General features: G+C 39.1%; 1 protein-coding gene across 2 annotated transcripts in view; it reads left to right on the forward strand.

The window, feature by feature from the left end:
* KIF25 (kinesin family member 25) overlaps nt 1–21,713 on the forward strand; it is a 40,113-nt gene that overhangs the window by 2,192 nt on the left and 16,208 nt on the right. The window contains exons 2-9 of one of the 2 annotated variants that reach the window (XM_057406958.1): nt 2,620–2,861; nt 3,015–3,131; nt 4,725–4,863; nt 7,603–7,706; nt 8,955–9,043; nt 10,519–10,561; nt 14,598–14,665; nt 21,132–21,206. In XM_057406958.1, coding sequence (XP_057262941.1) covers nt 2,814–2,861; nt 3,015–3,131; nt 4,725–4,863; nt 7,603–7,706; nt 8,955–9,043; nt 10,519–10,561; nt 14,598–14,665; nt 21,132–21,206 — 683 coding nt within the window. In that variant the 5' untranslated portion in view covers nt 2,620–2,813. The remainder of the gene's footprint in view (nt 1–2,619; nt 2,862–3,014; nt 3,132–4,724; nt 4,864–7,602; nt 7,707–8,954; nt 9,044–10,518; nt 10,562–14,597; nt 14,666–21,131; nt 21,207–21,713) is intronic. The other variant, XM_057406957.1, reaches the window with a different exon arrangement.

The following is a 21,713-nucleotide window of genomic DNA, read 5'->3' on the forward strand; positions in this document are numbered from 1 at the left end:
AGTGAAAGATGTGCTGAAAGATACGAGCACCTACAGACACATGAGGAGCATGGCAGTGTTACCACCAACAAGGTCAAATGATCCATGGAAATACTCTGCAGTTAACTTTCTGCTGATGTTTCTAATCAGATAGTTATTAAATAGATTTTCACTTCTTGGTTAATTTGCCCCAGCAATGTGAAAGCATGAGCTAAACTGACATCTGCAAAATAGTTCTACCTCAATGAAGAGTCTCTATTAAAAAGAACACTAATTTTAAATAGATGAATTTAAGGTTGTGCTATGTTGCACCGTATCTCCTGGTATTTCATCAGTTATGTTGGCAAAAAAAAAAGCACTTGCCCTCAGCTATCAATCACTGATCCTTCAGATCTGCTGGTGAAGTTGCCTGAACGATTGAGCTGTAACAAGTTCATTCACAGTGACCAGGGTTAACAGAGGTCTTATTCTTAACTTGTAAAAGCTAATTGGATTCATTTTGGATGAAGGGAGTTAGGGAGCTGTGAAGACAAACTTCTGATGATAGCTATAAATTAGGATTTGCAGTGTAAATGTTTGCCTATGGGTTGTATCAGGCTAATAAAAATGTTACCTCTTGCTGTAGACCTTCCCTTCCTTGTATACTTGAGACAATCACAGATACCAGCACTGCCACTGTTTTCTGCAGCCTAGTATGTTTTAATCTTGACAGCATACTGTAAGGGTTATTACTGAACATAAGAAGTCAGATTCTTTCTCTGTATATTTGCTTTTGCCCATTTGGAAATGTGTTTGTCTACCGGCATGCCCCCTGCTTTTGTTAGCAGTCTTTGAGGTCGATCCTGCAGCCTTCCTGTCTTTCCATTCCTGATCCTGCAGCCTTCCATACATAAAGCCAAGTCTGCCAGAAAGGATCCAATTGCAGAACTGATATTTTACTTTGGAGAATGCTATTAAGTAGTTCAGTTTCACTTCTGTTTATAATAAAGCTGACTATAAAAAGTTTTATAGTAGTTTTTTTTTGCCTCTTATGCGTGAGCACAGATTTGCAAGTTGTGACCTTGGAACAAGTCTGATGAAAGCTAAAACTATTTTAATGGAGAAAACCTCAAAACCAAGGCAGGATTTGCAATAAAGATAAACATTATAGTGGAAGTGATGAGAGGTTAACTGCAATGACAGTAGGATAGACCATTCCACTTTTATTGTTCATGTTGAGCAAAATGTGGGGTCAGGGGAACCCTGTGCAGATGGTGGAAAATGTATTAGATATTAAAAGTAGGTTTTAACTAGCTTAAGCTTATTTAACAGTAAGGCTTGAGTACTGCAATTGCTTATATATATGCTTAACTTTTCACATGTGATTAGACCTACTAATTCTGGTGTGCTACTTGTATGCATTTTTGTCAAGTATATATGTAAATACTGTTTCAGAGTAACTGCACTCCTGAAAATCCTTGAAGGAAAAGAGCGTGTGAACACTCTATAGAATCACTCCCAATGTCTGGGAGCTTAAAGCCTGTAAGAAAACAAAACAAAACAAAAAAATAGAGGAGTTGTTGTTTTGGAGTTTTGTTTTTTTTGTCTGGGCTTTTTTGTGTGTGTGTGTGTTTTGGTTTTTGTTGGTTTTGGTTTTTTTTAATAATCTTTTTCTGCTATTTCATTGCCACAAAACAATTATTTATATTAGTGCTAAGGTGTGTAGTTGTGCAGGATCTCCAGTTGCACTTAGAAAATGCATGCTTTGTGAATGTGAAAAAAGCCACATGAAAAGATTGGTTTAGATAAGTGAAGTACTTTTCTTGGAAAAGATAATCTATCTCTATTTTAACAGCTCCACGATGTTGTATTGTTGTTTTTGCAGGTATCATCTGTAGTTAAACTGCAATTAAATGTTTACTTTTTACCTACCATTATCAGATGTTGTAAGTACATTTAGCACTTTTATGTTGTACTCTTCTATGCTTTGTTAATTTAAATAACAGGGAAATGCAGGCATAGAATTTATGGTCTCAATAAAGTAGGAAATAAGTCTGTGCTAAAGACAAGGGCATTCCAAAAATAAAGGAAGAGGCTGTTAGTACTAGCTAAGGATAGATGTCAACAGGTGGCAGGGAAAAGTAGGTGAAGAAGTTGCAGCTCATTTTAAGCACATGGACTGTCAGTAAATGATGAAAATACAGTTTGTCATATAATATAGATTTTGTCATATTACAGCAGTTTGTCATATAATACAGATTCTGTCATATTACAGAATTTCACAAGTACTCTACAGAGATCTTTTTTGTGTTCATGACCTTCAGTATTTAAAGTTGCACTATTTCTTTTTATTTCAACATCTCAAAAAATTTGCCATAAGAATTGCTTTTGCATAATAAGTAATTTTAGATTATTAGAAAGCATTTTTCTCCACATCCTTTAAAAGTTGCTTTGGTTGCTTTGATCACTGAAGACACAGCTTAGTGCTTTATTAGTACCATTTTGCACCACTGCAACTCTACAGAATGTAATGGAATTGGTGTTAGCAGAAAGCTAGAGCAATGAGCACTAAGTTGGGGGCTGTGTATTACCACCTTCTTCAGGACTTTAGCAGCAAAAACGTGTTTATGTGTGTCCTTGTTCTATTTCATGTCCTTTCAGAGACCTTCCTGCACTGAATGTAGTTACCAGAAGACATTTAAACCAGCTGTGTAACCAGCCCTTTCCCCTAAGTGAAGGCAGAATTTTAACCATTCATATCCACCTCACACATAAGTAAGAGGTCTTAGGTACTGCAAACGCGTATTAGTAATCTGCTGCTGAGGTTTGCCACCCTAAGGAAGTAGAATGTTCTGATGTTAGCCAGTTGCCTCAAGGTGATCCTTCACATGACTCAGAAAAAGGTAAAAGCAAAGAAATTACGTGTTTACAACATCATATGTGATCAGATAGTTGAATTAAAAATGTTTACAGGGACAAAGGGGACAGAATGCAACAGAAAACATGAGCGCTTTAAGGTGATTATTAGCTGATTTGGGTGTTTTTTATTTAAACAGTATCAAGGGTTGGCTGGAAGAAGCACTAATGAAGTATTGCAGCTCTACTCTGCTCATAGCCAGCAGCAGAAATTGCAGAAGAGTTCTGTTGTAATCCAGATGTATGGAGCAATAAAGGTAAAGACATTTCGTAATCATGCAGGCATGATCTATGTCCTGAACATTTACGTGCTTATCAAATATAGTAAAACGCAGGAAATAGATATGAACATGATCTATGGTTTTACTGTGTTCACAGCAGTGCTTGCAGTAATGTGTGGTCATGCCTGAGTTGGCTTAAAATTTGTAGTGGTTTTGCTGCAATAGGTTGCAGGATCACCTGAGAAGCTGGTAGAAGTGGCTGCTTCTGAGCTCCAGGATCTTTATATAGGTGCTGTCAATATCCAAGCTAGATATTTGTGTACTCAAAACCTTGCAGTCCCTGATTTGACTATCATATGGACATCCCCTAAAAAACGGTGATTGTGATATATTTTAACCAGATCCTTTGTAAAAGCATTGGAGAGCTCCATTGATTTCACTGGGAGTTTTGCTCTGGCAGACCTCACCAGAGGGAGTAGTTCGCTCTATGCTCACTCGTCTCAATTTTGCATGAAAGAGACTGGAACTGTTCTGCCAGTGCCATAATATTTTCTTTTTTTAAAGTACTTATTCCTTAAGTTACCCTGTAGAATAGTGAATTCATTTTAGAGACACTCACAAATGACAGCTTTTCTCAAGGCAGCACTGAATGTCTGTGTAAAATAACTGAAAGTACCTAGGGAAAGAAAGCTGATTCTTAACAGGCAGAAGGATGTTGTGTAATTGTAGCATAGTTGAACTAGATGATTGTTGTAGTTCCCTTCCAACTGAACTGTTCTGTTCTAATTACAGTGATTCTGTTCAGTAAATTTTGTGGTGGTGTTTCACATTTTAGGTTAGTTAGAGCAGCAGAACTTCTTGTGATGCAATAACAGTGGACTGAGATGATTTGCTATCAAATATCAGTACTTGTTAGGTGAGAAAGCAGAGCTCTCCAAATAAAAGTCTAGATTAATGGTAATCCCATACCCGTAGTAAAAAACAAAACAAAAAGCTAAAACTTCTTCCCAGTTCTACTTTGTGGCTTTTAAGAGTGAGAAATGCAGTGATTTTTTTCCTTTTAGTTTAGATTATGTTTTATTATTGAAACTAGTCTATTAACACAAGCTCTGTACCCCCACTGGAAAAACAAAATGTCACAGAATACAGCTATTCTCATAGAAAGGCCTCAAACTGGCTTATTTAAGAAATGACTTAGAGTGAAGCTTAGCAAGTACCTCCCAATTAAAGTGTGGAAACTGAATGCCGTAATGGATATATGGATCACAATTTTTCATTGGTAATTCTGGATATGTCTTGTAAGTGGACAGAATGCACACATGCTCACACACACTTATTTTTATTTGATGAAATAAGAAAGTCTTTGTTATAACTGAAGCTTTGTTATGGTCGAAGCATGTACCACAACATGGTAAGGATTCATAAAGCCTTTTTAGGAAATGCCATTGCTAAATATCTTGCAGGATCGTTCTCTAAACATGCTTAAAGATATACCGAAGACTTTCCTTCACCAACTAGAGGGTCGTTCCTGATGCTGAGATCTCACCATAATTATCTGTGGTGGTGTTATGTTGATTCTTCTTTAACTGCTGCTGTTGTGTCTTAATATTTTTTGTTCTTGCTGAGAAGAGGCTTAAGCGCGACCTGAAGAGCCTCCATTCATTCGTTCTTGAACTTTCAAAAGACTTTCAGCGTCAAAGCAAGACTTATCTTTACCAAGTTTTGACAGCAGTCCAAGGGATACAGCTGCAAAATGAAGCAGTGCAAAGTAAGGCTCATTACACTTATATTTCAAACATGTAACACCAACAATGTCATTGTTAAATGTTACTAACGTTAAAAGGTCGAGTTTGATTTTTGAGAGTCATTTAAATTGTAGTACTTGTTTTTTTTGTTTGACATTAGATCAGCAAGGAGTTATGATGCATTAGAGTACAAATAAATCTGCAGAGGTTGTGACTAATAATTTGGATTTAGCTTTTGTGTTGATTGCAGCTGCTACTAGACTGCTGCTGAGCTGGCTCAGCTGTAACATTGTAAATCTGAAATTCTCAGCCTTGTTATCTGGACTATTTTAGAATAGCTGAAGAAAGAATGTGTTGCTTTAGTTGAAATTTGTCTGCTTTTGACTGTACCAGAAAAGGACTCCAGTGACTTCAGAGATTTCTGAAAATACTGTCTGAAATTAGAACAGACTGGATTCTTAATATTTCAGTGTATCATAGAGAAATTTTTTCTTGCAAATCAAAATCTGCTCACTAGATTTTCCATTATACTGATGTAACTGTTTGTGTGACCACACACAGATCAGGGAGCTAATCCAGGACAGAGGTTCACCTGGCTCTGGAAGCAGTTGTGTGAGCACAGCAGGAGGTTTGGTGGAGCACTGAATGGGAGGGGATGAAAGGCTCCTTAACCAGGACTGTCAATTAAAGAAACATAACAATTCTGAACATGTTTGCAAGCCATCACTCTTCTACAGCTGTTAGTCTAATTATTGATGAAGAGTCTAACTGTGCTCAGTGATGCTTAAACAAAAAAATCATCATTCCCAGTTCCCCAAAGGCTTCCATATAGGTCAATGAGATGGGCAAAGTGTGGGGGAAAGAGATGTCTATAATGGCTGCAGGCATGTAGTGGCTACTTCTCTTGAATAATGAAGAGCAGGTTATTAGTATTAAAAACAGATGAACCCAGTGGCTGCCTCTAGGTTATGGACCAAAGTACAATTTCTGAATAGCTTGCAGCTGATGTCAAGCAGAAAACTAGAAAAATGTTAAGTCTTTATAACTATGTAACTGTACTTTCAGAAAAATTAGAAGTTCAGAAATAATTGGTGCATCAGAAAATTTGCGGAGCTTCTGTTAAAGAAATTTTTCTGTGCTTCATGTAAAGCTTTACAGAAGATGGACATTAAAACTAATGGTTCACTCTTACAAATATCAATATGCCATCTGCTAAATGCAGCAACTTGACTCATTCTCTGCAGATTGCTGTCCTTCACCTCTCTGCTTAAAAGCCCTGGTGTCAAATTAGGAAACCCCAAGGCTGATTTCTGTTTTCATAGTCATCTTCACCATAGGGGGGCCTGGTTAGAAAAAAATATTGAGTAATTAGGGCTTAAGTTAACTAAAACTGGATGTGCAATGTCCAGTGGGTTTCTCAGAGTCCTCATTAAGAGACCATTTAAGTACTGAAACAGAGTAGGTTTTGTTTTTTTCTTTCAAGACTCAAGAATGGCAGAGTACCCTTAGCACCTGTTGCTTTACTGCTTCTTCAAGAGACTTCAAAATGTGTGTACACAAATTTATAAATGAAGATGCATATTATGGAGATTACTTAATCAATGGATTCCAACCTCCTGTTTTGAAAAATACTGTATGATTAGGGGTCAGTGACTGTACAGATCACTTTGACAGTTTATTGTAACATATTCACGTGTGATTCTCCAAACAAAGACATACTAGTGTTACTCCACATTTTTCTTGTTAATTTTCTCAGTGAAACTCCTAGATTTTGATTCTCCAACTATTGACAGCATGTATATTACAAAAATAAGATCTGTGAAATCTCAAATGTAGACAGATGTCCCTTGAATTTGTCAGATTTTTAGTTACACCAGCGACCATAAATCATAGCTGTGACATGCTGAGATTTTAAGTCTGTTCCTTTGTTTGAAAGGTGCATACTGAGACTGGTGGCCATCCTGCTAACTCAGCTCTCAGGCTATGGTTTTGACTGATACTCTACATCTTCAAACTGCTCACCAATTAATGCTGGAGGAATTGATATCCTGCTGGGGTTCCTAAAAGCTTTCTTTTTATGCAAGTTTGCAGTCACATTGTGTGCCTTTGGGCTAAGTGTTCATTTTAGGCCTGCTCAGTGTTCATGTAATTGTAATGAAATACAACTATTTGTGAAGTTAGAAGGATTTTGTAATGACCATATTGCTCTCCCCGGTTTTGTGAAGCAGACTCCCTGGGGTTCAAAAGATCAATCTTTTTAATGAAATCCTACCCATGAAGTGAGTGCACCTATCTCGAAGGGGATCCTTATAGCTGTTTTACAGGATTAGTAGCACTGTAAATGAGGATAAATGATAGGTTAACTTCTTGTAAAGGTAGCTGGCATGAATCTAATAATCTGCAAATATGTCATGAGCCTTGCAAGTGACAGCCCCATTTAGAAGCAGGTTGCTTCAAGTTTAGGTTTCAGGCTTCACTGACACATAACATTAACTAAATCAGCACATTTGAACTGCCTTTAAATATTTTGTATTTTTGATTGTTTTTCAAGATTTCATATGTATACCTTTGGTAATTATCTGTAATTTCACACAGCAAGAAGTATGATGGGATTTTTCAGGTGTCTAGTAAATCCGGAACTAACCCTCCTAATTAAAGTTTGGTAGAAGTTAAAAAGGTTCATGCTCGTATTTCATGAGGTGCTACTGGAAAGTTCATTTTGTGAAGTAAGAGTTCAGTTCTTTGAAACTGCTTTCTTCTAGTGTTTCAGATAAAAGCTTTTGATCTTGAGCAGTCTCTACAAGAGCTGACAGAGAGATACGAGAAAGAAAAGCAAAAGAGGAGAGCTCTACATAACAGCTTAGTTGTAAGTATATTTAATGACAGATCATTTTCTTATTTTGTTGTGATCACCATTTCCTCGCCAATAAAACTAATGAATATACTTTAAATGAATATATCACCTGCCCCAGCTATCATATATAATACATTTCTTTGCTGAGGCCCATTTGTCTTACAATAAATCCCATTCTTTTTACACAAGTATCTTCCAAATGCACTAGTACAACATTTTGCCTTAAGGAGTATCATCCATTTTGAATAGTGGACAAAACTTGAGTTTCTTCATCCTCTTCTCTAAATTGCTTCTGAAATTGTTTCAGAATTCATAAAATGATCAACTTGAAATTACAAAAATATCGTGTGTTATTTTTCCAGGTATGCCTCTCTGTATCCTGCTCTGCCATAGCTGTATCCTGCTCTGCTGTTAGTGATGGTTCATTTGGAATTAATATTTTCCTTTTTGCCCTTTAACTTTGCTCTTCCTCTCTACCCCACAAATGTCTAGTTTTGGGTTGCCTGATTCAGGACCTGATTTTTAGAAACACAAGCCACTCCCAAACAAAATTCTTTTAAGTTCTTCTTTCTGGGAAAGTGAATGTCTGTTAAAAAGTACTTACTTTCCAAACTCTGCCTTGTGTTGCAGTTTACAGAAAGGCTGTTCCTCTAAGGCAGTGGGGAGTTAATGCCAGTGATCACTAGCCATTACAGGCAAGCTGTTTTAACTGATATAAAATGAGAAGAACTGATCACCAACACAAAGGAAGAAAAAACACCAGGTCAGATAAACTGAAGTCTGAAATAGCCTGCAGAGAAAAATTACTTAATGGCTTTTTAGTCATGTAAGAACACACCGTGGAGAGGAAAAGGTACAAAATGTTTTATATTCTACATCTTCCTCAGGGGTGATGGAAGAGAAATGGAGTGTGTAATCTTGTATGTTGAGTTAATAGAAGAAGCTCAAGTAAAAAGGAGACTGAAGAAATGGCTCATATTGAAAGCCCTTTTCTTGTTTGTTTGTTGTTTTTTTTTTTGCCACATAGACTGGAGAGGGCTGCACCATTCCAGAGCTCTAAAGAGCCTATAATTCCTCAAGTGTTTTTTCCTAACTTCTCAAGGCAAATGATATTGATGCTACTTTTCTCTCCGCAGAGACTAAAGCTGTGATGTTGTACACGCCTGATTTCCTTAACATGTTCCTGTCTGCTTCACAAATCCAGTGTATTTACTCTCTCCAGTAGCTTGTGTTAAATACATCTTAATATTCTAACCCTAGGAACTGAGAGGAAATATCAGAGTCCACTGCAGGATCAGACCTTTGCTACCTTTTGATACCGCTGCTGGGCATTTGGTATCACAAGACAGGTAATTTATTTTGGCTGTTAGATCTTAGCTGACTTGTAATTAATATACAGAGAAAATAATATGTATGTGAGAACAACTGTCTTACTGATTTTTCTGGTTTTATGCATGTGGGGAGATGATGATGGTATCATAAATACTAACTAACTGCATTTTCCTTTTCTTTCTCCTGCTAAATTGGCTTTAGCCAATCTCATCCCCTTGTCTAAAAGTATGTCCATCTGCATAGAAACCCATAGCCATTCTGCCAAGCCAAGATTACCCCTGGCTTTGCAGAAGTAGCACAGCTGCAATCAGTTTAGAGTATATTCACAATCCTATACAAATTCTGGGATACAATAATGGAATAACTGTCAGAAGACATGGGTAAAGAAACACACTTGGTATTACAGTTGTTTTGTTATGCTGTAGAACAGGTTTTCTGTCTGTACAAACACTGGTAGTTCTATTTCAGTGTAATTTGGCTCTGCATCCCTAATTCATAATACACTTACTGAAGTGTCAAAACAAAACATTCCAAGATCCAAAAAGAGAAGAGGGATTAGATGCAAGTATGTGCTATAACAAGCCAAATTCCCCATAGATGACCAACATGAAAGGGTGAAGGGACTGAAACACAGAGAAAGAGAAAAAGGGCAAATCTAGGTGGGTGGCTAGAAACCAGTAACACTGTCATTTGCTGTATCAGTAAATAACTGATTTCGGGTTTTATTTTACTTTTGCTGGCTGGTAATTCTGAAAGAGTACATTCAGTGTATTAAAGTTTATTAATTTCTGGAAAATCTTAACAGAAATATAGAATTGTTTTAATTAAAACAACATCAAAAAGAGTAGACAGAAATTTCAAGGATCCTGAAGGGGAAACTTGCATTGATCTGTGCTTGCTATAGCTGGGAAGGAATCCACTTACTGTTTTTGTTGCTCTATGGACTAGTGCAGTCAGATTCTGAATGCAATGTCAAACAGGATGGACTAGGACAAACAAACAATCACTAAGACTAACTCTTCTTAATATATCAAAAAGTAATAGAACTAAAACTTAATTGTAAAACTAAGGACTGATTCTCAAAACACTTGCTCACATGAATGCATTTATACACCTCAGCTATCCCAGTCAGTTTTGGGGCTAGTAATAGATGCAAGAACAGGGACAAATATCTAAAAAGAGGGTGTTTTCACTTTAATGTTCTAAAGTGAAAGCCACTTGTTACAAGCTCACATTACAATCTCAACACAAAAGCATGGCTTGCATGTGATTTAGTCTTAATTGGGTTTGTTCTATATTTCTTTTTTTAAAGCAGATTATTTTGCTTGGTTGCACATTAATTTGTTTTTTTATTCACAATGAACTGTGGTGTTAGTATGTACTTTGGGACGGTGTGTAGCTCACAGACATTTTGAGTGTTGACTTACCTAAATGTAATGCTTATCTTGAAAGGTGCTGGTCTTTTCCTTACTGGCTTTTTTTCCCTTTACAGGCAAAGAAACTTTTCAGAAGAAGTGGCATATGCAACTGATGATGTGAGTATTTGATGGTAAAATTTAAAAGCACATTCACAGACACTAGGACAGAGAAACAAGAGGGACACATGAGCCATGGGTACTTTGTTGTCAGGCGTTGCCCAGCTTTCATTACCCACGGGTGCAATAGCAGGTGATTCATGCTATTTTCATCCTCACTCTTTGTAATAGTAATACCTTGGTGCTTCTGCTGGTGCAGTCACCCATGAAGTGGAGGTTGTGTGTTTGCAGTAGTCAAACCGCCGCAGGCTTCCTGCAGTCAGTTCCTTGGAGACACTTGTGTTTGCTGTAATGATTTCTAAAATTAAGTCAGGCTTTTTTCATTTTATTATTGCAACACACCTCATGCATTAGGAGAGAAACACGGTATCTCATGGGTCACAACAGCCTACGTGGTACTGTAGTCAAGCATATTAAAGTGTTCTGGCTTAGATCTATCGAAGGAGAATGAACACTGAGGTTGCAAATCCAGATGACATTCCAGCATTAATGGAGGCCATTACCAAGATATAAAACTTAAACAGGCACAGTAGCGTGAGCTAAGGTCAAAATATTAACTTAGGATTTAATTTTCTTTGCTGCCAGTGTTCTTAGTTACTGCTCACTGTTACTTACATGGTGATTAGCTAAAATCTCCTCAATAGTATCATGATTAAAATATTGCTAAAGTGACCTACAATGCTCTATGCATTTAAATCTTCTAAATTGCAGCTTCATTAGGCAGATCACTCTTGCATAAAGTAGATACTTATATGTGTATATATATATATATATGCAATTAGGAAACTAATGGAGCACATGAAGTCTCAGCTAAGAAACAGTAGATATGCCAGGAGATTTAAAATCAGGGATCTGTAATGATAGATGTATTCTGGATGTCATGACCCATTTATTGTACTATAAAATGCCATGACCATTTCTGACCTGTTAAATTTTATTCATAAAGATTAAATTAGATAGTATTTAGGTTTTGGATTCTTTAATATAGATAACTGATATATTACAGTACCTATATACTTACAGGCAAAGCAGTGTATGCTTGCTGATGCCAGTTCGTGAATTCCAGTTTGTATGAAATAGTGATCTGGTAACCTTCAGTATGCTAACCTGTTCTCATGTTTAAAAATCCTTATGGAATATTGCAGGAAAATACATGTATGCATGGACTTGTCTGTAAAACAAAATTTGCAAGGTACTAACTTCCTGTATTTGGAAAACACCACAATGACTTAAAATATTTTGTTGGTTTGCATTGGCATTTGGCTAAATTGCTTTCTTGTTTTGATCAAACACCTTAAGTCTTTGTGTTAATTTCTTAGTATAATTTTTTTGATATTTTTTAAGAAAAAAAATTGTTAGAAGCACCCAAGTTCATGAGGGAGGATAAAAGTGCACTGACTTTACAAAAAGAAGTCAATTTAGACCAATCTAACAAAAGTAAACAGTGTTTATTGCCTGCTTATTTTGCTTTTAATACCTCACAGTGTTATTGTTTTGGCTAGGATAAATATGCAATTTTTAGATAAAATTATGGGGCTTGTCTTGTTATTGAGATTTTAGTTGCAACGGAGTCAAAGCTCATATTTCTGGAAACAAATTAACCATTTCTCAGACAATTATTTATGATTTAAAGAAAACTTTAGATCAAGGTGAAGGAAAGATGTGTTGGAGGTGCTGAGTTTATTAGTTTTGCTTTTTAGATCATGGCTGTCTTTCCAGATTTTTCCCTGAAAATACTGTATACATGTAATATAACCAGGCAGTTATATGCCATGATCACTTTAGAACTAATGTGTGTTAGAAAGCAGAGCGGTATTTGAGAACCAGTCACAATGCAGTCCAGCATACATACAGGAAACTATGGTTGGATCTTCTGGACAAGCTTCAGCTTGACATTACTCCTGAATTGGATGGTAGCTCTGGTAATCTGCTGATCTGTTTCATCTGTGCTACAACTTTGTCATGTTATAACTAGAATTGAAAGACCACAACAGAAATGGCAGTATAAAGCAGCTTTGCTTCTCTTCTGCCATGAGCTGTGTTAGGTCTTCAAATTGACTATAGATGGGCAGAACTGATACTTGGACAGAATAGTTGAGTATCTATTTGTGAGACTGAGACTACTTGAATTCCATTTAGTCTTTGAGTGTTTTTTCTTTTGTTTAGAGATTCATATCATTCTTCAAAACACATATGTGATCTTTACTATAATCTTGCTTATCTTGTCTAGAGAATCATTATTCTCATTCTAAGTCTAAAAAGAGAAAAGTATTTCATTTCAGGCTTTGAGCTACTTTAAGATTTGTGAAGTTTTCTTTTTACTTTCCCATGTATGCCCAACTCAACATTTCCAACGGTCTGAGCCTTTCTCCTATAGTTTATTGTACTATAATGGTGGAAAGTAAGTACATAGTGCGCATCAGGTTGAACTGCTCCACATGGATTAGGGAGCAAGCTTGGATGTCAGGACAGATTGTGGATATTTATGAAGTATACTTTTGTCATTTCAAGGATTCATATTGCCCTGAAAGAACTCAGACTAGGAGTATTCCGTGACTCTGGGGTGAAAAAGAGATTTTTCAGTGTTCTTGTGAGACACCTGTCATAAGCACTATTGACAGGGAAACTTGATGAGATTTTGTAGGCCAGTAGCAGTAGTGGATATATTTTAGCCTGTACTGATCTCCTGAGAAAGGAAGGTCATTACAAATGCTCATATGGAGCTTCAGCCTATTAACAATTCTTCTGTTACTGTGTCATCCAGATAGCTTTTTATGTTCCATTTCTCACCTTATGGAAAGCTGGTCTGCAAGTACATCGATCTCTGAATCAGAAATGTGTTCCATAACAATATAATTCTTTTCCTTTTTTTTAATTTTCTTTTTTTCTCCTTCCCCCAGTGCCTGTTGGTTACTGATCCTATTAGAATTTTGGTGTCAGGCCATTCTGTAGCAAAGTGTTGTACTTACATCTGCACTGCGGCTAAATTTGCCAGTATTGGGATGGGTAACAGCTCATTCTGTAGAGTGAGTGTAGTCATCATTAGTTTGATAATGGTTGGCCTTCTCCAAAGGAGAGAAATACTTGTAAACTCAAACCAAGAAATTTGGTTTTTATTAGCCATTTGCATGCTGGACATAGTGTTACGCAATTGTTATTTGCTCAGTTGTTTACAACTTCAGTCTGTAGCAATGCTAATTTGAAGGCCATTAGTTTAGTACTCCAATCTACTTGTCTGAAGCACAGTAGGAATTTCAGCACTCCCATCAAATGCAGTAATGTTACCCCAGGTTAGTAAACTAGGAAACCTCCTTGGATTAGATGAAGTATTTTCTGTGCTTTTCTCTGCACTTAAGCAACATTTGCCAGAAGGAACAGACGGGCACAGAAGTTGCTATGTAAGGAATGTCAGGCTGCTGTGACTGTACTCTGGTAATAGTTTAAAAGAGTTACTTACTTACTGTCAGAAAACTACTATGTAATCCATCCGGAAAGTGGATTTCACTATAAACTCATGTAATTCCGGCTATTGTGCTAGTGCAGATCTTTCTCACAGTGGTGGTCTAGCGTGTTACTCTATAAAGTGCACATCTTCTGCTCAGTTCTAGGCACAAATGTACATAAAATCAGTCTGAAAAGATACTGTGAAAACTGGCTCTATAACAAAAAAGAGTTTTTTGCCTTTTTTTTTCTACCTGTGGTGGCAGTTAGGGAGGTTGGATTTACTTGCCTGTGGCTTTCTACGCACATAAGTTCAGGTAAGGGTTTGAATCATCCTCATGAACTTAAGTGTGCATATTTTGTGTTGGTTGGTCTTTAATAATCCATGTCTTGAGATCATGTCTTGTAGTCTTGCTGGTTTCACTGCAGTGTACAGACTGTACAGACTCACATGTTGGTGACTGCTGGAGAAGGACCTTGGACTTCATGATCCTTTATTACTGCTGTCAGCTCAAATGTTAGAATTGATAAATATTTCTTTGTGTTTCTGTGTGAGCCTATGATATTAACTATGACTATTTTGGTTTTGTCTTAGGAAACTGTCCTTGTAAAGTGTAGCCGTCCTGGTCATGCATCAATAAACAAGACTTTTCAGTTTGAAAGGTAGGTAGTCGTATGCAGCAATCTGGATTGCTGGAAGTTCTATATAATCAGAGAATCACAGAATAGTTAGGGTTGGAAAGGACCTTAAGATCACCTGTCTGACCCTCCAAAAGATATCATGATGGTTGAAGTCCCTCATGAGGACAAGGGCCTGCGAGCGTGAGGCTGCTCCTATCTTTCTGTTGTGAGCTACATGCCTGCTACATGTTGTGAGATAGTAAAATGTTATCCCCATTTTAAAGGTAAGGAAGTGATGTTTGCTTTTCAGTACTTAAAGGGTGCTTGTAAGAAAAATGGGGACAAACTTTTTAGCAGGGCCTGTTGAAACAGGACAAGGGGTAATGGGTTTAAACTAAAATAGTGTAGATTAGGACTAGATATAAGTAAGACAGTTTTTACAATGAGGGTGGTGAAGCACTGGAACAGGTTAATAGGTAATCCCTGGAAACATGGGTGGGGGTCTGGCTGGATGGGGCTCTGAGCAACCTGATCTAGTTGAAGATGTTCCTGCTCATTGCAGGGGTTGTGGACTAGATGAACTTTAAAGGTCCCTTTCAACTCAGACTATTCTGATTCTATGAACTGAGGTGGATTGCATGACTTCAGCATTAGACATACAGCATGACTGAGCAAAAAACTGGACTAAGGACTTGTAAGACTTTGTCGAGGTTTAAACCCAGTCAGACAGCTTGTTCACTCACTTCCCCCCCCTTCTTGCCCTCCCCCTACTCTGCAGCTTGTTGCTGGGGACTCCATACAGCTGCCTTCCATCTCCGACTCTTCCAAAGCACTGGAGGGGCCCAGTGGACTAGATACTTGCCCATACTGTCCCACACACCCTGCCACTCATGACTGTCCAGCTTTGGGGAAAATCTCCTGGTCCTCCTATATCATCGTCTAACCCCAGACAAGACCCAAACCTGACTCTGCTTAACTTTTGAGATCAGACAAAATGGTTGTGGGTAGAACACAGCCTGTGTGTGTGCCAACATGCTGATCCCCATCACAATCAGCAGGCAGGTCCCAAGGATACCCAAAGGCCATTCAAAACCTTCAGAACTCTCACACGATGCTGCTGTACTTGTCACTGGGGCTGGGGTAGCTGCTGTGCTTGCCGGCTCTCCCACCACCAGCTTCTCTTCTGAGTCCAGCTCTTCCTCCTCTGCCCTGCTGGGAAATGCTGCGTGGTCTCCTGCATCCTCCTGGGGCTCGGCGGGCGGCTTCCGGGGAATGCTCTCGGCCGTCGCGGGGCTGGGCTCGGCCGCGGGGCTCGGCTCCTCCGCCGCGTTCTACCGCTGCTTTGCAGCCGCCTCCTTCCTCTCCTCGACCGCCCCGACCTCCTCCACCGGCAGCCGTCCCCTCGCGGCCTCCGGCCCTGCTCCCGCCGCCGCTTGGTCCCCGGGGCCACTCTCCCGGGCCGCTTCAGCAGCCGCCGGCTCCCGGGGCCGCTCCCCCGCGGCTCCCCGCGGCCTCACCAAGACGGAGGCGAGGGCGAGGGCCAGGCCGGTGAAGAGCAGCCGGACGGCCAGGTACAAGTCCACGGCTGCGTCCGTCCCGCCCTGCTGCTGGAGCCCACCCGTGTTACAAGTCATTGCCATAAAGTACAGTGAGACAAGAACCTTAGCCCAAGCCCCACACTTGATAAACACTAACACAGCGAATACCGGCTGTAAGTAATGTACTGCATTCTGAAACTGTGAGATCAAGAGGAACAACTCTGAGAGCCAATAAATCAGCATTGTGACAAGTGACTATTAATCTGGTCAGATCTGTCGTTATCTCAACCCTTCGAGCCCCACGTTGGGTGCCAAAAGAACTGTCGTGGTTTAAACCCAGTCAGGCAATTAGTTCACTCCCCCTGCCTTCTTGCCCTCCCCCTGCCCCCGGGGGGACAGAGAGGAGAATCGAAAAGAATGCAACTCCCACGGGCTGAGATAAGAACAGTTTAGTAACTAAGGTATAACACAGATCACTACTGCTACCACCAATGATAATAATGATAAAGGAAATAACAAGGGAAGAGAATACAACACCTCACCACCAGCTGACCAATAACTTGCCCCCCCCTCCCCCAGCCCGACCAAGCACCGACCCATACTTCCTCCAACCCCGCAGTCTCCCAGCCCTTCCAGGTAACTCTCCGTTACCTCCTGGGCATGACGTGCTGTGGTATGGAATACCTCTTTGGTCAGTTTGGGTCAGGTGTCTTGTCCCCGCTTCCTCCCGGCTTCCCCTCCTCCCTGGCAGAGCATGAGGCTCACAAAATCCTTGGCCAAACCAAAACATCATTGTTATCAGCTCTGTTCCCAGGCCAAAAGTCAAAACACTGCACTGCACCAGCTACCAAGAAGGAGAAAAATGACTGCTACTGTTGAACCCAGGACAGACTTGAAGATGAGTTGTGTTCCTTTTAAGTTAGAGTTAAAATAGCCTGAACATGGACAGCAGGGTAGAGTAGTGGCATGTAAATCAGTGCTCTCCAAGGGAAAGGCTGTGGTGTGACCACTTACCTTATTAGATGCTCAATAATCCAAATAAACGAGAGATTTTGAATGCACTGGCTGTGGTAAGGGTTTTAGTTAGTGTTTGTGCCTTATGGGCCACCAGAGAGTCAGTCCACAAGACAGAAAACTGCAGGGAATCAGGCTGAAAAATGCCTTATGTACTTTCAGAATGGAGCTGATCTGAACTTCTGAAAATAGGAATGAAGGATTAAATTAATACAAATGAGATTGCTGTCAATGAAGAAATAGCGAAATTTGCCCTATGCCTTTTTCTAGTGCAAACTTTGTGTCTGTACCTCACAATGCCTCATACAGTAGGCTCTCTACCCTGAACCATGCCTCAGAACCCTCTGGAAACATAACACATAAGGACAATTTCATGCTTCCTTGCTCGGAGACAAAGCTTGATTTAAAGTCAGATTTATCCAGCATGAATTATCTGTCCTGGTTTAAACTTAAGTTCTGAGCCTGCTCAGCCTGAACTGCTGTAGGTTTGTTAAATGTTGCCAGTCATTCACCCTTTCCTTGTAGAATCCTTCTAAGATGCTGCCTTTTTCTGCTTATGAAGACTGGGGACTGCTGTTTTATAGGCCACCAAAACCTGAAAATTCCCAAGATAATGCAAATCTTGGGGAAGCTTTAATGACCCCATAGGTTATAGGACTCCTTTGATACCAGGCATAAGAGATTTGTCAAGGTACATGGCCTCATCGCATGTATGCTAAGCTACTCAAAGTAATTTCTTTCACTCTCCAGCTATACCTAATACAGCCGTGCCAGTTGAAGTAAATGCAGAATTAACTCCGTAGAGCAACACCACTAATAGTGTTGACACAGAACTCCAGAGATGCTGTGACTCTGGACATGTGGTGGAGATCCTGATAATCAGGAAAAGGGTTAAAAAAATGTAAATCCCCCAAAGAATGCAGTTCTTGGGGAATGTTTTTCTAGTGTCCCAGCACAGCTCTTTTCTATAAACAGAAGAGCATATGGTTCTTATGAACTCAAAAATGTTTATTTTTTTAGCAACGTTTATGGAACTAATAAATGTCAAAATATTTGATTTCAGCTCACGAAGAAAATTCCAGCTTTCAGCATGTTATGCTTTTATAGTTTTATTGGCAAATCAGTTAGCAAAATAAAAAAGATGATCAAAATTTCAAGGCAAAATTAACATTTATCACTGCACAGGCACAAATCTATCATCGTTCTGGTAAAAATACATGGGCTTATAGAAAGAGATTCCCTGGGTTTGCTGCATCTTCCATGGTCTCAGATTAATTAAGTGGGTGTCCATGCCTCAGCTAGTGATGTGATTACAGCATAGCATAAACTAGTTGAAGACAATTTTAAGCTACTTCATTTGGGTACCAGTAGCATATGAATCACAGCACCTAAGCAGTGGCAATAAAACCTCTTTAGGAAGTTGAGTAAACATTTGGAGTAGTTACTGTAACATGGAGCCCTGTGTCTTTCCTCTATAGAGCTACTAGAAACTGAACCTGACATAGTTAGCTACTGCTGTAGTTCTTCACAGTGCAAACAGACTACTAAGACTGGTTTATTCTACCTGGTAACGGTTGGTAGCAAGACAGTATGAATGTTCTCATTCCTAAAATAACTAAGTTGTAGGGTTTTTTTAATGTAGTAGCTCTGAGATGTTTTGATATGTCACGAAAAATAACATCATTTCAACACGTACCGAGTTAGAGACCTAGCTGGTTAAAATGGAGGGCTCAGTGCTAATAAGTATTTTATGAATTGTAGATGATAAATTAAGCAGAGAAAAGTGTTTGGAAGTGCTTTTTGCTCTCTTATATGGACCTTGCAGATTTGATGTGCAAAGTTTACTGAAGCATATGCGTCTATGCATGCAAAACAAGGATAGGGGATTGCTATTCAGTGTCTATGTCCTCCTAGTACAGGCTGTGCCACATCTCTGCATATTTGTTGGTTTCTCAGTGTAGTGTGACAGCACATCAGTGGAATGGCAAGACAAGCAGTATTTGTCCATCAAGCCAGACAAGTGCTTCTTTCCTGATTAAAGAGAGTACGTTTTCATGCAACTTATAATTAGTCTGTGGAATACACTGCCACAGGATGTTACTCTAGGCCAAGAATTCAGCAAGATGTAAAAAGAAATTGAATGCTAATTCTAATAATATTTTCTTTGAAACAGAGATTCAACTCATATTACAGTTTTGAGGCCAGTTTACGTATTTTAAGGATTAGGATGTGGCACAGAGTTACAGTGTTTCCAGCCACCAGTGTTTCTTGCTCCTTCCTCTGGCTATTGTCAGGAACAAAATGCTGAATTAAGTGGGTTGGCTCCAATACTATATCTGTTTATCAGTGATCCATCTGTAAAGTCTTTTTTTTATGGAGAACATGAATGCAAAATCTGCATTTGTGCAAGCTATAGACTGTAGTGGCCAAACCGTGGTCAAATATAGTAGAGCTTGAGCAAATGCTAAAGTGCACAATATGTCTTCATTCAGTTACACTTGTAGTATAATACACAAGCTGTGGGATACACTGCTAAGTGAAGTGTACTAGTATACTACATACACAGGGAAGTGACTATGCTTTGTAATGTTTGTTGCTACCCAAAATTCCTGTTTCTAGTTAGTCATTTTGCTATAAGCCATAAAGAACACATATCACTCATTGTTAAACAGAGCTAAACAAAACAAAAATCACAACAGAAAGATATCAGAAAAGGAAGCTTTTTCCAAAGATAAACATCCATACCTCAAATACTTAAATGTGGCTAATGACATTCGTGTTTTATATTCTGTTCATCTTGTATAAACAGCGCTTGCTGCAGGCTGTAATCTTGGGGAGGATATATTTTTGGTGTGCTACGGAAGAAATGAGAGAGTTAGAAGTCCATGTTTTATGATCAAAATTATCCTCCCTTTGATGATTTCCTATTTTCAGGTCTTGATTTTATGTTGTACAAACTTGAAAGGATCAGAGGAAATATTTCTTTGAAGGGTCCTGTGTTAGTTTGGGTTTTTTCCTTGGATTTGAAAAACATACACAGTTGCTTTAGATGTTGTTCTGGCCCAAGGATTGTACTGTCCTTGTTTTCTGAAAGGTAGAAGAGCATTCAATTTCATTGTCTTTCCTTCGGTTTAAAAATTAGTTTGAATCCACATCACAATGTAAAAGACAGTCTTCTCTCCAGTGAGAAGGGTTTATTTCAGAGCAGATAGTTCAGTTGGGATGGGGATGGATGTACCTTAGACTGATGCTGTCCACAAAGACAGTGCATTCTTAAGCAAGATCCTCAGGGCCTTCTTATTTCCTCTGTGTCACTGACTCTTGTTAGACAAGCCACGTGGCAAGTCTGCAGCCTCTGTACCCCAAAGCCTTACCTGCATCTAAAGGGAAGCACAATGTGACCACTCCCTTTCTTAGGGATGCAAAGGAGACACGGGAGGCAGGGATATTTCAGTTTGGTAGGTGGGAGAAAGTAACAGGGATCCAGTACAGCCTGAAAAAGTAGAGTCTGTCTGTCAGAGAGGCAGGCAGAAGGATTAGGATAAGCTCAGAGAGTCACAAGTGTACACCTGTGGGTTGTTCCCTCCAGCACACACAACAGCCGCTCTCCAAAAATGGGCGAGAACCTTGGAGTTCTAATTTTTAGCTCTCTGACACAGAATCATAGAATCCCAGACTGGTTTGGGTTGGAAAGGACCTTAAAGATCTTGTTCCAACCCCCTGCAACAGACAGGGACACCTTCTACCAGGTTGCTCAAAGCCCTGTCCAACCGGGCCTTGAACACTGCCAGGGATGGGGCAGTCACAGCTTCTCCGGGCAACCTGTGCAAGTGTTAAAATGTCAGCAGGTCACAAGTTTTATGTCACTTGCCTTCATTTCCCCTAGTTTATGTTCTTGAATTGTGACAACATAGTTATTTTTTTTCTTCAGTTAATCATTGCACTTTTCTCCTCAGAGTTTACAGTGCTTCGGAGTCACAAGATGCAGTATTTGCAGATGTGGCCCCTTTGCTAACATCTCTCCTGGATGGGTAAGTTAAAAGGTGGAAGTAAGAAAGCTAAAGCAGAATAATCTACTTAAATACATCAATTGAAAAAAAACCTCAACATTTAGTTAATATCCTGTTAAGTTTTGTAGCTTTGCAGTTCCATTTTCCTGTCTTCTTTCTACTGAACACCAAGTAAATGTTTCTGCATAAGGACAGTGAAAACACTGTTTGCAAAATTTAATGGAGCAAATTTGGAAATTAAAAAGTGTGTTGGTTTTTGTGTTTTTTTTTTTTTCTGGTCTCCTAACTGGTGAAGTGAAGCATCTGTTCTGTTGTTGTGTACAGCACAGGCCATATGAAGATGAACCAGGAATCAGTTCCTGGTTGAACCAGAACTGAGCATTCTCAGTCATAGTTCTAATGTTCCTTCAGGCACTGGATTTAAAACAGAATTCTGGTTTGAATACAAAACTGATTAGTAAGAAGGACTAACAAATATATGTAATTATTTCTAGCCAGTGAAGTTCATAAGTGTGATTTTTCGTTTAT

Source organism: Pezoporus wallicus, unplaced genomic scaffold (genome assembly GCF_028554395.1).
Source record: "Pezoporus wallicus isolate ANWC-B61680 ecotype Strahan unplaced genomic scaffold, APGP_CSIRO_Pwel_v1 scaffold_6362, whole genome shotgun sequence".
NCBI lineage: Eukaryota > Metazoa > Chordata > Aves > Psittaciformes > Psittacidae > Pezoporus > Pezoporus wallicus.